The sequence below is a fragment of the Canis lupus genome, chromosome 20 (genome assembly GCF_003254725.2).
Source record: "Canis lupus dingo isolate Sandy chromosome 20, ASM325472v2, whole genome shotgun sequence".
Taxonomy (NCBI): domain Eukaryota; kingdom Metazoa; phylum Chordata; class Mammalia; order Carnivora; family Canidae; genus Canis; species Canis lupus.
In genome coordinates this window covers 41,476,814-41,493,680 of record NC_064262.1, presented here as the reverse complement: position 1 = coordinate 41,493,680, position 16,867 = coordinate 41,476,814, and the positions used below count along the sequence as shown (strand labels likewise).

The 16,867-nt window shown below is 36.9% G+C and overlaps 1 protein-coding gene across 6 annotated transcripts in view; it reads right to left on the bottom strand.

Moving 5' to 3' along the window:
- Positions 1–16,867, bottom strand: part of SMARCC1 (SWI/SNF related, matrix associated, actin dependent regulator of chromatin subfamily c member 1) — a 172,170-nt gene that overhangs the window by 109,109 nt on the left and 46,194 nt on the right. For all 6 annotated transcript variants that reach the window (XM_035703279.2, XM_049098009.1, XM_049098010.1 and 3 more), the window contains 2 exons: positions 9,677–9,746; positions 4,564–4,639 (listed from right to left, as the gene is read on the bottom strand). In XM_035703279.2, coding sequence (XP_035559172.1) covers positions 4,564–4,639; positions 9,677–9,746 — 146 coding nt within the window. The remainder of the gene's footprint in view (positions 1–4,563; positions 4,640–9,676; positions 9,747–16,867) is intronic.

Genomic DNA, 16,867 nt, shown 5'->3' with positions numbered 1-16,867 from the left:
TCTGGTTCAGGTCATGATCTTGGAGTCCTGGGATCAAGCCCTGCATCAGGCTCCATACTCAGTGCAGAGTCGATTCTCCCTTCCGCCCACCTACCACTTGCTCTCACATGCTCTCTTTCAAATAAATAAATAAAATCTTAAAAACAAAAACAAAAAAACCATGAGACTATGAAAGACCTGTAAATGGCAACTTAACCATTTCTAACTGTTATTCCATGTTACTGTATATAGTAAGAAAGCATCACTGGATTTGCAAAAATTGAGGTTTTAATAACTAAGATCCTTAAATTTGATAATCATGTCGTTTTTATTTCAGCTTTATCTATAACAGAAAAATAAAATTGTAAGATATTCAAGGTATACGTCATGGTGATTTGATATGCATACACACTGAGAAAGTTAATTAGCACATCCATCACCTTACATACTTTTTTATGTGTGAGAACATTTAAGTTCTATTCTCTTTGCAAATTCCAATTACACAATACAGTGTCATCAACTATAGTCACCATGTTTCACATTAGGTCTTCACATTAGGTCTCCAACTGTAAACTGGTGCCCTTTTACCAACTGCTTACTTCCCTTAGTCCTTCCTCGCTGGCAAGCATTTCTCTACTATGTTTCTAGGGCTTTTTTTTTTTCCTTAAAGATTCCATATAAAAGCGGTGTCATGCAGGATTTCTCTTTTCTCCATTTGGCTTTTTTCACCAATCATATGTCATCTTTATCTTGATGAAAACCACTGATAAAAACATTCAACAGCAATAGGTCATTCAAAGTAACACGCCTACTCGTTGCTCTAGGCACGAAGAATGTCTCTATGTCTACGCATTCAGCAAAATTCTAAGGAATGATGGGAAAGGATATTTACACAGACCTATCATCAGACCTATCACCTCGCCCCATCAAGTACACACGTGCTCCAAAGAGACTTTTCAGGAATAGTCACGGTTGGGGAGTGGAGAAGTTAGAGTCGGATTCAGGAGTCTTCTAAGCCCTTTACATGACAACTTCTCTTGCTTTTTTGTTAATGTTTCTGAGGAAGAATTTTTAAAATGATGGGTTCTCTGAATGTTGTACAGATACAGATGTAGATATAGATATTGAAACCACAAACCTAGCCTATACATATTCCAATTACCCAACAGAATTTCTCAAAGGGAGTACACCTGAATTTGGGACTAGACAATCCTTCCTCTGTGGACAAATATGAAACAATTTCAGCACCAAAAAGTTTATTAAGTTACTGACCACTGAAAAACTAGAATTCCATAAACTCAAATTGGTAACAGATGAAAAAAAAAGTAAATGAGGGGAAAGGAAGGACTCTTGCTTATATAGCTCTGAAAGCCAACTGGTAAATGTGGATAGAAGACTGGAATGGAAAATTATCACTGCAATCATCAAAGAAAAGATTGGTTCAGGCAAGAATTCAAGTGAATGCTAAATCTGGGCAACGGATGGAGGATTCTGATGAGAAGCAGGAGATCTTTCTGTATGGCCTAAAAGAATCTCTTACAGATTGCTTATAAATTCCAAGTGGAGAGGAGATCCCTAGGTGGCTCAGCGGTTTAGCACCTGCCCTCGGCCCAGGGTGTGATCCTGGAGTCCCAGGATCGAGTCCTGTGTCAGACTCCCCTGCAGGGAGCCTGCTTCTCCCTCTGCCTGTGTCTCTGCCTCTCTATCTCTGTGTGTCTCTCATAAATAAACAAAATCTTTAATTAATTAATTGACTGATTGATTGATGGATTCCAAGGGGAGGAAAAAAGGAATTATACAGTGGAGCCAACAGAGCACACCTTAATTGGGTGATTAGTATCACCAACAAGGAGCAGATGGACACAGCATGCCTCCTAATATAAGGCTCTGAAAAGGACACATCACTTACGCAATATTCTGACTAGAATGCATAATCTGATTTAACTATGAAAAATGATCACAAATTCCAAATGAGAAATATTCCTTTCAAATTCAAAAATGTCAAAAAAGGCAGGAGAGCACAGGAGTAATATTTCAGATTAAAGGAAACGAGAGGAGATTTGAATGAAATAACTGATACTCAACAGTTTTCTGTAACAGAAAAAAATGCTACAAAAAACATTATTGGGTCAAGTAGCAAAATTAGAATACAGACAGTAGATTAGTGTATTGTGTCAATGTTAAATTTTATTGAAGTTGATAACTGCAAAGTGCTTATGAGTGAGAATCCCTTATTCTTAGGAAACACAAACTTCTGTTTTAGAATAAAGGCCCGCGATATATATGCATCTTTATCTCAAAAGGTTAAGAATAAAAAAAAATGTATGTATAAAAAAACACAGGGGAACCTGGGTGGCTCAGTGGTTGAGCATCTGCCTTTGGCTCAGGTTGTGAACCCAGGGTCCTGGGATCGAGTACCACACCAGGCTCCCTGCGGGGAGCCTGTTTCTCCCTTTATGTCTCTGTGTCTCTCTATGTCTCTCATGAATAAATAAATAAAATCTTTTAAAAATTAAAATTAAAAAATAAAAACAGAATAGAAGTGATAAATCAAAATGGGGGCAAAAGGTAAACAATAGGCAAATCTGGATAAAAGGTATAGGTATGCTGTCTACTATTCTTATTCTTGCAATTTGGTTTGAAAATATTTCCAAATAAAAAGGTTTCAAAGAAGTCTAATTTTGTTAATTCCATTATCCTCATATAAAATCTGAAACTTCAGCGGTTTGGCGCCTTCCTTTGGCCCAGGGCGCGATCCTGGAGTCCCGGGATCGAGTCCCACATCGGGCTCCCGGCATGGAGCCTGCTTCTCCCTCTGCCTCTCTCTCTCTCTCTCATAAATAAATAAATAAATCTTTAAAAAAATAAAATAAAATCTGAAACTTGAAAGCTAAGTCTTTCTGAAGGTCACACAACTCGAAATAGGGTGAATCAGGTCTCACATCTAATATGCTGATTCAATTTAAGTGCTCAGTATACTACATAGAGCAGTCAATAGAAACTCTGTTTAATTACCACTGCTCATGGCAAGAACCAGAACTCCCTGCAGAAATACTGATTCCAGGACTGGGATATGGAATTACAAAAAGAGTTTGGAACATCTTTTTGTCCCAGAAATAGAAAGTATGCAAAAATGAATCAAATAATACCAAAAGGTCATAGAAAGCAGCTTAAAGGAGTTCCCACCAGCCAAAATTTGGACAATTCATCAGAATGAAGAATGGTAATCATATCACTGCACAGTGCACACTGATACTACAGGCAAATGTAGAGGGAGAAAGGAAACTCATTCCCACTGCAAAGTGCCAATTACAAGCACAGATGGAATGGATAGAATGAGGAAACCACCAGTAATATCTAATTCAGCCAGGCAGGAATTATTAATGGGTAAGCAAACTTTGGGATACAAATTTAATGAAGAAAAGGATATTCATATAATTTCAAAGTATTTCTGTGTAAGGTATTTTTATTCCAAAGAGAAAAATGGGGGACACCTGGGTGGCTCAGCGATTGGGCGTCTGCCTTCGGCCCAGGGCATGATCCTGGAGACCCGGGATCGAGTCCTGCATTGGGCTCCCTGCATGGTGCCTGCTTCTCCCTCTGTTTCTGCCTGTGTGTCTGCCTCTCTCTCTCTGTCTCTCATGAATGAATGAGTGAATAAATAAATAAGATCTTTAAAAAAGAGAGAGAAAAAAATGGTAATGCTATAATGGGGAAACCGGGCAGACAGCACCTTAAAAACAATCAGCCACAATGAGAAAAATCGAAATATATGCCTCCTGATGTGAGGCACTAAAGAGTAATTACTCAAAATTACTTAAGTAGTTTTACAGCAAAAATATGCATAGCTTAAATACAAGAATGAGGAAATATCCACACAAACTCAAATTCAAAGACATTACAAACAAATTTAGCCCACACATATCAAAAAAGCCAGAATTATAGGAAAAAAAGAAAGGCCGAAAGTTCTACATTAAAGTAGACTAAAGAGGTCTGACAACTAAATGCAGTGTGTGATCCTTAATTGAATCTTAGATCAGGGAAGAGACTTAGTATAAACTTACTACATCATTGGGACAATTGGTGCAAATCGAATATGGGCTCTAGATCAGGTATTAATACTGTTTCAAGAATTAATATCCTGAAATAACTGGGAAATCTGGAAGAAGAGTATAAAGTTGCACTTTATTTTATATTGTTCTCACAACTTTAGAATTATTTCCACATAAAGTGGAAAAATAAAAGAGTTGATGCATGGACTCTTAGCATTGTAATGGAAATGACTGATAAAATCAGTCTGTTTCATCATGGCTTCCAGCCCTCCTTAATGATATCAACAATGTTCAACTGCACTCCTCCTGCACCTCTCTCAACTACCTCAAACCACAATGTAACTAGACCACTGCAAATATTTCTGCTAAGACCTAGATAATGAGTTCTTCATGGTCATGGGTAGCTTAATAGGATGACAAGAAAGGAAGATCCTCATTCTGTATCTCCTTGCAACACTGTTGTGGAAAAGAGCCAGAAAAACTATTAAGTTATATAAGAATAAACTTTAAAAAAAAAAAAAGGATCTTTCACCTTCCATGGCTTTTCTGGAATTGGTGGATCTTCAATTTCTGCATCAACATCATTACTATGGACCCAAGTATCATAGCTACAAAGGAAATGAAAAAAGGAAAAATAAATTAGAACCCAAATTCATTCACTAAAATGACTTTTTATCAAAAGGTAAAACTGTATTTTAGAAATACTCTTAGGATACAGTAATAACAATATTTCGCATACTTTTGTCTGTCACTCTGACAAGAAAACTCTTCTGTAGAGGTCTATAGTGATCTTGACATTGTTAAATCAAAAGTTCAAGCCTTGGTGTGCAGAATTCTAATGAGGAGATCACTGTGTCCTCAAAGCCTTTCCCTCACTTGGTCTCTAAGACAATGCTATCATCTGCTGTTCCTTCTGGCCACTAGCCTCTCCCTAGCTTCCATGGCCAGCTTCTTTTTTCCCAAACCTCTTCAACACTGGAAGGTCCCAGATTTGGTTTAATCCTCTTTGTCTACTCATTCTCTCGATCTCATGCAGCCCTATGGCTTCAAATATATCCTCTTCTGCCCTCTTCTCTGAATGCTAGACTCATGCATCCAACTGCCAAGTCCACATTTCCCCTTATGTGTTCAATAAGGCTTTCAACACTAACACACTGAAAATTCAACATACAATGCCATCCTGATCCCAACAATGTCCCTAGCCAATCATCCTCATCTCAGTAAATGGCAACTCCATTTTTCCAGTTGTTCTGGCCAAAATCCCTGGGAACATCCCTGACTTCACTCTCAATCACAACCTAAAATCAAACCATCAACAACTTCTACAGTTCATTCCACCTTCAAAATATGCCCAGAATCTATCTGCTTCTGACCTTTCTATTTCTGCCCAAAGCTCGAGTCCATTTTTCACAAAGCAACCAAAGCGATCCTTCTGAACATCAAGTGAGTCCACATCACCTAACTCAGAGTAAGACCCAAAACTCCCACTTTACCCCCCACCTTACTCAAAGAAAAGAGCCAAAATCCTTATGGTGGATTGCCAAGGTCTCATGATCTGGTCCTATGACTGCCACCCTATCTCGTAGTACTCCTCCCCCATTCATGTTATAGTCAAGCCACGTGGGCTTTCTTCATATCTCTTTGCTAAAGGGTTCTCGCTTTGAATCACTCATCCTACTCCCCCACAATTTTGAAATAAGCATAAGATCATCTACCAAACTGAAATTCTGTCAATGCTACCATAGTGGCCAATAAATTATCGTAGAAGTAAGTAATATCTAAATTAAATACAAGTATGGTAACAAGCACTGGCTCCATGAAGCCACTACTCAGAAGTCAGTTCAAAAGCATTTGGAACAAACATGGCTCTATATATCTATTACTAGCACTCCGGTAAGTTTTCTGGGAACACTTAAAACATGGTCTGGAGGAAAAGACTTCCTTTGCCTAGTTATTAATTATACCAGGTAAAAATTACAATGGTGAGTTAGCAACTGCTAACCTAACATTCTGTAAGCCTTGAGTACAAAATGTCACAGAGGGGCAGCCCCGGTGGCTCAGCGATTTAGCGCCACCTTCAGCCCAGAGCCTGATCATGGAGACCCAGGATCAAGTACCACGTCAGGCTCCCTGCATGGAGCCTGCTTCTCTCTCCCTCTGCCTGTGTCTCTGCCTCTGTCTCTGTGTCTCTCATGAATAAATAAATAAAATCTTAAAAAAAAAAAAAGTCACAGAGATAGAAGTGAGGGCACAAACTCCAGCAGTATCCCCTTACCCAGGGTTCACATTCCAAACTTGCAGTTATCTACAGTCAAATGTTGTTAAAAGCAGATGGTCCTCCTTTGGACCTCTCAGGAGGTCCGTAGCAGCCTAACACAGCATCACAGTGCCTGCACCACTCACCTCTCTTCATCACTTAGGCATTATTATCAGCTCACATCACAAGAAGGGTGAGGTGAGTACAGTACAATAAGGTATTTTGAGAGAAGAGAGACCACACTCACATAACTTTTGCTAAACTATATTATTACAACTGTTCTATTTTATATTAGTTATTGCTGTTCATCTCTTACTGTACCTAATTTATAAACTAAACTTTATCACAGGTATCTACGTATAGGAAAAAATATAGCATATGGGATCCCTGGGTGGCGCAGCGGTTTAGCGCCTGCCTTTGGCCCAGGGCGCGATCTTGGAGATCCGGGATCGAATCCCACGTCAGGCTCCCAGTGCATGGAGCCTGCTTCTCCCTCTGCCTGTGTCTCTGCCTCTCTCTCTCTCACTGTGTGCCTATCATAAATAAATAAAAATGAAAGAAAGAAAAAATATAGCATATATACGGTTCAGTACTATCTGAAGTTGCAGGGATACACTGGGGGTCTTTAAAAGTAATCCCTCACAGATGAGGGGGGTGGGAGACTGCTGTATAGTTAATAAAGAAGTGAATAAGCCTCCGTGAGAAGACTCAAACTAGTTACTATGTTTTATCTGGTAGATAAAGAAAAGGCTAGCAAATAGGTGAATATGTTTTTACTATGTTATTACAAAATGTATTGCAACTATATACTTAACGAAGCTTGCTATCATAAATTTGAGTTTCCATCTAAATGTTTCAAAGGGCAAAGTTATTTAAATTAAGAGTTCCTATAATATTGATAGGTTTGCTTAATAGTACCAAGGACTACTTGAAGCCTCAAGACTAGAGATGTTTTGGGGCGCTTGGATGGTTCAGTCAGTTGGGTGTCTGCCTTAGGCTCAGGTCATGATCCTAGGGTCCTGGGATTGTGCCCTGTGTCAGGCTCCCTGTGCTGCAAGGATTCTGCTTCTCACTCTCCTTCATCCTGCCACTCCCCCTGCTTGTACTCTCCCTGTCAAATAAATACATAAAATCTTAAAAAAAAAAAAAAAAGACAAGATGCTTTATTGAAAGCATTCATTAAAAATATTCTTTAAAAATCTGTTACAGACAACTGGGTGGCTCAGCAGTTGAGCATCTGCCTTTGGCTCAGGGTATGATCCCAGGGTCCCGGGATTGAGTCCCACCATCAGGCTTCCCAAATGGAGCCTGCTTCTCCCTCTGCCTGTGCCTCTGCCTCTCTCATGAAAAAATAAATAAAATATTTAAATAAATAAATAATCTGTTAGTTCATTTAAAGTAATCAATTATGGTTCAGAGGCAGATTCAATCTGGTTCTAACTAACTCAACCTGTATGAAAACTATGCATACACTCTTAAAATTTTGAATGTATAAAGATATATTATTTCCTTCTTAAAAAGTATCTTGGGGAACCCAGGTGGCTCAATAGTTGCATGTCAGTCTCCAGCTTAGATCGAGTCCCACATCGGGAGCTTGCTTCTCCCTCTGCCTATGTCTCTGCCTCCTTCTCTGTGTCTCTCGTGAATAAATAAATAACATCTTAAAATAATAATAATAGTAATAATAATAGTAATAGTGATAAATCCTTGCAGGAGCGCCTGTGTGGCGCAGTTAAGCATTCGAATCTTGGTTTCTGCTCAGGTTATGACCTCAGGGTCTTGAAATCCAGCCCTGCATCAGGCTTCACGCTCAGTGTGGAATCTCCTTGAGATTCTCCGCCCTGTCCTTCCCCCTACTCTCTCTTTCAAATAAATAAATAAACCTTTAAAAATAAAATGTATCTTTAGAAGTAAAATAAAGTTACTCAAATAGATTAACTTAAAAAGAGGACACAACCAGACATTATGGGTCAACAGATGATGATGAGGAACACACACCTGAACTGAAGTAGACTCTGATTAACTCTAGATCCAACTACCAATTTAAAGAAAATACAAAAAATGGAAAAACATGTTCAAATACACATTTAAAAAACACCCACATTGTGGTGAACTCTGCAGGACAAACACTGGTTTCTTAAATAATACAATGCATGTGGTTGGGGGTAGGGAAGAGAGAGAACCTAGACACTGAAAAATGTGTTAAAAAGTATATAAGAAAAAAAAAAGAAAGAAAGAAATGTATCAATCACAAAATGTGGTTGAATTCTACTTACAACATATATCAACCTTACATTAATGATATGTATCATTTATATGACAGCACTGAATAGATGATATAAAGGAATTTTGTTGGGCAGCCTGGGTGGCTCAGCGGTTTAGCGCCACCTTCAGCCTGATCCTGGAGACCCGGGATCCAGTCTCGTGTCGGGCTCCCTGCATGGAGCCTGTCTCTGTCTCTCTCTCTCTCTCTGTGTGTGTGTCTCTCTCATGAATAAATAAATAATATCTCTTTTTATAAATAAATAAATAATAAATAAATAAATAAATAATAAATAAATAAATAAATAAAGGAATAAAGGAATAAAGGAATTTTAGGTTTGACAGTGATATTACCTTTACTATTTTTAATGAGGTCTTGTTTTTTAGAAATGCATATGGAAATATTTATTATTAAAATGTTATGTTTGGGGTTTGCTTCTAATTAGACTAGAAGGCTAAAAGTGGATAGGGGTATAGTTGAAAGAAGACTAGTCTGACATGAAAAACCCACAACGGTCAGAATCTCCCACACAGCTCTACTGTAGGTTTAAGAAGATGAAGTTCATGGAAGATTATCCTTATTTGTAAGTGTCCTATGTAGGCATAATATTAATTTTAAAAAGACTACCATTTTCATGAACATATGAACATCCAGTTCATATTTAAATATTCTTTATTTATAGAGAATGAAACATAGTATGAGTTATGATGATCTCAAAGTAATAATGACAATAAGTAAACAAATTTCCACCAAGAAGAAAAACTCCATTTTAGACATAAAATAATTCATTCTTAATAGTATGACATGAAGATTTTTTGAAAAAACAAGTAAAACAAAACAGTAATAAAATAGTAGGGAGAAATTTCATTTCTTGAAGGAAACAAATCTAGATTAGCAGTCTAATACCATACTGAAGGGCTGTTTTTGGCAAATGCAGCAAATATCAGTTTATTAAGAAAAATAATCCCTTGGGACTTTGAATTGAAAGTTCTGTAACTTCAGTAAGAAAAGTCAGTAAGACTCAAAATATGAGATCAAGTACTGAAACCAACAAGGCTGTCACTATTCAGAAAATGAAACTATATATAAATAATTCTGGCAGATCTCAGGATGTATCAACATTACCTGTCTGGGTAAAACCCCCAATGCACTAACACCTGCTTATCTTTTCTCATCACGGGTCTCAACCATTCTTCTGAAAGGGAAAAAGAAAATACTTTAGTCAAGCTGACAAAATAAATAAATAAGCTATTATTTAGACTTAATTTCTACTTAAAATTTTTGTTTTGCTAGTAAGCATCTCTCCCCAAAAAATATCCTCATAACTGAACATTGTATCTCTCATATTAAGAGAAAAATTTTAGCCACATATACAGAATTATTAATCTAGGCCTATTATCTATTACCCTTGGCAAATCCAATTGTCCACTGCAGTAAAATACTCACCCTCCCACTCACCTGCCTGTTTGTCTCCAATTCCATCCAAATCATGATCACTTTACTACTACATTTTGCATGTAAAAATCTCTTCTCCCTTTTTCTGTGAGGCTTTGTAATTAGTGTACATTTTTCAAAGTGTAAATCATGCTTTACGTCCTTTTTTTTTATGCTTTACGTACTTGATGAAAGTTTTACCATATATTCTTCTAGATTCACTATCTCTTGTATCCTACAACACTTCACAGGCTGCTACATCAAGCTTTCATCAATAATACTATTTTTATTATTTCTTTTTATTTTTAAATGGTGCCCTGCTTCTTAATTTAGCCCTCCCAACAACAACATAATCAACAAGATCATATTAGATAATTGTACTTCGAATTCCCTTACCAAAGAGAGGTGTAAATTTATACAAATTTATAGGATGATTCTTATTGATCTGAATCGTAGTTAGATTATATCTATGTTTTAGTACTTGTTATGCTGTGTTTCTTTGGTAGTCTAAATTTAGCTTAGCAAGCTTGTCTCTAGTGCTCAGAGGAAACTAATAAAGTAAGCTCCTTAAAGCCCAAGAAATAGCAAAATAGAAAAACTAAGTGAAACTAGCTAAGTAAAAATGGCTTTTCATTGCCAATTTCAACAATAAATAGCCCCAGCTTCACCAAGTAGAGGCAAGAAAGCCCACATGCCTATGTTTTTTTTTTAATTTTTATTTGAAGTAGCCTCTACAACCAACATGAGGCTCACACTCACTACCCCGAGATCAACAGTCACATGTTCTACCGACTGAGCCAGCCAGACGCCCCAAGCTTGTATTTTCTTTTCTTTTTTATTTATTTATTTATTTTTTCCAAGCTTGTATTTTCAAACATACAACTGCTCACCTTACTATCTTGAGAGAAAGTGAAAGAAAGAAATTAAGCCTGGGTCCTTAACATGATATCCCAAGATGGCCAAAGAGAAAATGAACAGCAGTCCAGTGGGTCTTTCATCACTTATAATATAGCAATCAACAAAATATACTATTAAGAGATGCCCTTTAGAATACTAATCTATCTTCAAAGGCTGTGCAGCTTTAGAAGGTAAAGAAAAAAGAATACTTGGGTCTCCTGGGTGGCTCAGCAGTTGAGCATCTGCCTTTGGCTCAGGGCATCATCCCGGAGTCCCAGGATCAAGTCCCATATTGGGCTCCCTACAAGGAGCCTGCTTCTTCCCTCTGCCTGTGTCTCTGCCGCTCTCTCCCTGGGTCTCTCATGAATAAATAAATAAAATCTAAAAAAAAAAAAAGAATACTCATCCTTTTTACAGAGACTCTGGCACTGATTGATTGCCTTCGGAAATTTTCCCAGGAGCAGAAATAACAAAAGGTTAGAGATGTAAATCCACATTCTTCCCAGAGATAACCATACGCTACACAGAACCAATAAAACCACCATAGTTTTGAGTAAAAATTAGTTCAAACTGAGAATATAAACATAACTCTCACAACTTAACAATACAGACACAGTCTAACTAAAATATAAGCAATGGGGGGCACCTCGGTAGCTCAGGTGGTTGAGTGTCTGGCTCTTGGGTTTTGGCTCATGTCACGATCTCAATGTAATAGGTCAAGCCCCACATCTGGCTCCATGCTCAAAGGGAGTCTGCTGGAGATTCTTTCTGTCCCTTTCCCTTTACCCTCCACCGCCCCCACTCACACGCACTCTCTCTCTCTCTCAAATAAATAAATCTTAAAAAAAAAAAAAAAGCAAAGGATCAAATGAAACATTTCTCCAAAGAAGATATACAAATGGCCCAAAAGCATATGAAAAGAAACTTGGGATCATTAAACAATTAGGGAAATGCAAATCAAAAACACAAAGAGATACTGCCTGACACCTACTAGGATGGCTAATATAAAAAAAGGAGTAAATAAAGTGTTGAGAATGTAGAGAACTTGCTATCTCCAAAAAAATGCTGATGGAACTTTGTAAAATGGTATAGCTACCTTGGGAAACATGGCAGCAGTATCAGAAAATGTTTAACAGACTTGCCAATATGGCTCAGCAATTCAATTTCTAGGTATAAACACAAGAGAATTGGAACCGTATGTCTGCGTTAAACCTGTACACAAATTATCATAATGGCATTATTCACAAATAAGAGTTCACAAATTTACAATTGACTAAACAAAAGGTAGTATATCCATACAATGTAATTTTATTTGACAATAAAGAAAATAATGTATAGGAAGTAATATCAGCAAACATTACAGGAGGCCCCAGACCTTACTCCACCAGAGACACTGACTTAACATCAATATACCATCTAAAAAGTCTTCATGAGAACTCTAAAAGCCAGTTAAGGAGTTGTAGTACTTCAGGCAAGCTCAAAGTCAAGAACAGCTACATTGAAACGGTAAGAAAAGCCTTTTTTTTTTTTTTTTTTTTTTTTTTTTTTTAAGAAAAGCCATTTCATGTCAACCACAACAGCAATTCTCTCAAGCCAGCAGAGCTCAGCAGGATCAGGAAGAAAAGTTCAGCTTGCAGCTTCTCCGTTGGGCTACAAAGAGAAGAGTGAATGTGCATCCAATATCCCAAATTATTGAGGCTGTCTGAGGGATTGGTTTGCCTCACCTGACTTAGAGCACTAATGGAACTGACATATTTTGGATGTGTGGTGGTCAATGAGAACAAAAGAAATCTTAGCGACTTATTGTAGTACTAGAGAACCAGTAATGCCATAGACAGAGGCTGAGTCAACTGGCTATGATCAGGAGAAAGCATCCAGATCACAATTTCTCCACTGGTAGGGAGAAAAAGAAGTGAAACAAACATCCTATGTTCTGGCATTTCTGAGGGCTGCCCAAGGGACAGGTTTCTGTCTCAAACGACTCAAAGTGCTGATGGGGAACCAGCATTCTTTGGAAGCCTAGGCACCACAACTCAAATGAGAGCTCAGTGGCTCCTTGCAATGATAGAGAATTTGTGGGAAAGCTGAGAGACACAGGGAAAGCAAGATATTAGAAGCCCATGAAAGAGAAATCCGCAAACCTCTTTACACCCATAAACACACAGAAGATGCATCCTCAGAAACCTTTGAAAGATGCCTAGAATCTCCAGCTGAGCTGACTGGTGAAGGTCTTCCCCTGTACAAAGTCAGACCATAAAGACCAGGAGAGGCAGCTCTTCTTTTAAATGCCCAAAACACAGTAGAAAATAAGATACACAAAGAGAAAGGGGAAATGACCTAATCAAAGGAATAAAATTAATCTCAAAAACTGACCTTAAAAAAACAAATATAAATTACCCGATAAATACAAAATAATCCTTTTTTTAAAAAAAAAAAGTAGGCTCCACACCCAGCATGAAGCCCAACTCAGGGCTTGAACTCATAACCCTGACATCATGACCTGAGATCAAGAGTTGGACACTTGCTAACTGAGCCACCCAAGCCCCCAAAATAATCATTTTATTTTTTTTTAATTTTTTAAAAAAAATTTTAAATAATCATTTTAAATGAAAAACCAACGAGTCAACAGCAATCAAAAAAAAAAAAAATCAAGAGAAATTTTAAAAATCCAAAACAAACACAAAAGAATATAACATACCAAAATTTGTGGGATGCAGCGAAAGCAATTCTAAGAGGGAAGGTCATGGTGATAAATGCCTACCTCAAGAAACAAGAAAAAAATCTCAAATACACAGCCCAACTTTATTCCTCAAGGAACTAGAAAGAGAAGAACAAATGAAGCCCAAAGTTAGTAGAAAGAAGGAAATATCAAAAATCAGATCAGAAATAAATGAAATAGATATTAAAAAGGCAATAGAAAAGCAATAAAACCAAGAGCTGGTTATTTAAAAAATATAAACAAAATTGACTCATCAAGGAAAAGGGCCCAAACCAATAAAATCAGACATGAAAAAGATATTACAACTGATATCACAGAAATAAAAAGGAACTTCTAAGTAGCTGTAAGAAACTACTACGAATAACTAAACACCAACAAACTGTACAACTTAGAAGAAACAGATGAATTCCTAGAAACAACCTTCCAAGACTAAATCATGAACAATTAGAGAATCTGAAACAGACTGATTACTAGTACGGAGACGGAATCAGTAACTTAAAAACCCCCTACACACAGCAGTCCCAGTCCAGATGGCTTCAGTAGTGAATTCTATCAAATATTCCAAAAAGATTTAATACTAATCCTTTTCAAACTCTTCCAAAATATAAAAGGAATACTTCCAAACTTACAAGGCCAGCATTATCCAGACACCAAAACCAGACGAAAATGCCAAGAAAAAAAAAAAAAAAATACAGGCCAATATCCCTGATCAACACAGATGCAAAAATCCTCAAGCAAATATTATCAAACCAAATTCAATAATACATTAAAAAGATCATACATCATGACAACTAGGCTTATTCCAGAGATGCAAGGATGGTTTAACACCAGCAAATCAATCAGAGATACACCACATTAACAAAATCAAGGACAAAAATCATATGATCACCTCTAGAGATGCAGAAAAAAAATCTGAGAAAGTTCAACATCCACTTGTGAATAAAAACTCTTGACAGAGTGGTACAGAGGGTACATACCTCAACATAATAAAGGCCATATATGACAAGCCCACAGCTAACATCTATTTAATGGTGAAAAATTGAAAGATTTTCATCTAAGATCAGAAACAAGACAAGGATATCCACTTTCACCATTTTTATTCAACACAGTACTGGAAGTCCTAGCCACAGCAATTAGGCAAGAAAAGGAAATAAAAGGCATCCAAATCGGAAAAGAAGGGAAACTATCACCATTTGCAGAATTCACGCTACTATATTTAGAAAATCCTAAAGACTGCACCAAAAAAAAGTTTTAGAATAAATGAATTCACTGAAGTTGTAGAATATGAAATTGGTATACAGAAATTAAAATAATGGTTTTAAAGAGACTCAATGCACTACAAAAGAACACATTAAAGGACTAAACAAAATTAGGAAAGTGATGCATGGAACAGTAACAGAATATCAACAGTGATAGAAAGTATAAAAAAGAATTTTAAAAATTCTGGAATTAATGAATAGAATATCTGAACTGAAAAATCCACTAAAGAGTTCAAAATCAGATTTGACCAATCAGAAGAAAGAATCAGAACTCAATACTGAAAGATTGACATTTGAAATTCCCAAGTCAGATGAACAAAAAGAATGAAGATAAGAAAATCTAAGGGACATAGGCACTCATCTAAATAAATATTGTAAGTAATATTTAGTCTTCCTCTTCTAATGAATATCTTGATTTTTTAAAATTCTCTTCATTTTCTTTCATCTCTGAGGAAATACATATTCTTTCTGCTAAAATCAGTAATTCAACTCGCGTTCTTAAACCAATCCTCCTATCCCTTCTAGGTTTCAACTCTATTATGTGCTTCAGTTTACTTTTGCTACACCCAGAAACACACAATAAAACCAAATCTTGAAAGACAAAAGTCAGGCCACCTGCTGTGTGGCATCCTCCACTTTCTTTTCCCGGTCATACATTCTGAGAAATTGGTGATCTTCCACCAACTCTACAACTTACTCTCACTTGCAAGTTACCAAAATTTCATTCTCAAAGGTTACATATTATTTCTTACTGACAAATCCAAATGCCTTGTCTCAGGCCTCACTTTTCTTTGTAGAACAGTCCCATTGCCAACCTCCTGCATTTAAAAATGCTTTCTATAGGGCGCCTGGGTGACTTAGTCCGTTAAGCATCTGCCTTCAGCTCAAGTCATGATCTCAAGATCCTGAGAGATTGAGCACCACTTCAGGTTCCCTGCTCAGCAGGCAGTTTCTCCCTCTCTCTCTCTGCCCCTCTTCATCACTTCTGTTCTCTTTCATTCTCTCTTACTCACTCTCTCTCAAATAAATAAAATCTTTGCAAAAAATTAAGTAAAATAAAATGCTTCCCTTATTTCCCCCATGACTTTTAAGATATGGACCACCCTTGGCTTGCCATCTAATTTCCTTTGCTCTCCTGATAAATATATTTATCTAATGACACGACTTTCCTTCACTCAGTAATTTATCTCAGAACATCTCAAAGGGTCTTGCTCTCTGACCAGTTTCCTTCTATCATATATCCCAGAAATCAGCTCCCAGGCAAATTTACCTAATACAGCCACAGTTACACATATCTGTTCATCAAATTCATCAATATTATCTACCATCACTTTTATCCATCTAATAAAAACACAACTCTTTACACCAGAGCTTTGTCCTCTCACCTACCTACTCTTCTCTCCCACTACCGTGAGATACATAGCCAAACCGCTGTTTCCTTTCCATCAAAGTTCATAATTGATTACCTCTATGGTTTTGCTTATTTTGCACCCTCTTCTAGCATGCCATACCCAAAATCTTACCAATAAATCAAGACCCATTAAATATCACATTTTAAATTCTGACTAATATTCATTAAAGTTATACTGCATTTTCGAGGGTTTTACAACACAGCTTCTAATGTGTGTGTGGCTGGTACTGTTATCATCTATATACTTACCTGAAATATGTGCTTGTAAAGAGCCTAGCATGAGGTTTTGGTGAGAGTCAACATTTACCTGATAGTTATTCTAAGGTATATTGTACACAGTGTGCAGAATGTCTTATATTTTTTAAAAGGCCTTCAATATATTAAAAGTTAAATTTAAATGCTATCTCCTAATAACTGCCCTAGCTACTCATAATACCAAGCAAGCATTAGTATGCAGTAAACAAGGATGTATTAAACAAAGGAAAAAAATAAAACTAGCACCAGTAAGGAATCCCTAAGTAGCTAGATGTAACAATTATAAAAGGCAATTTTTCTCAAAAAGTGCACATGCTAAAAGTTTTATATCGGCCTTATTA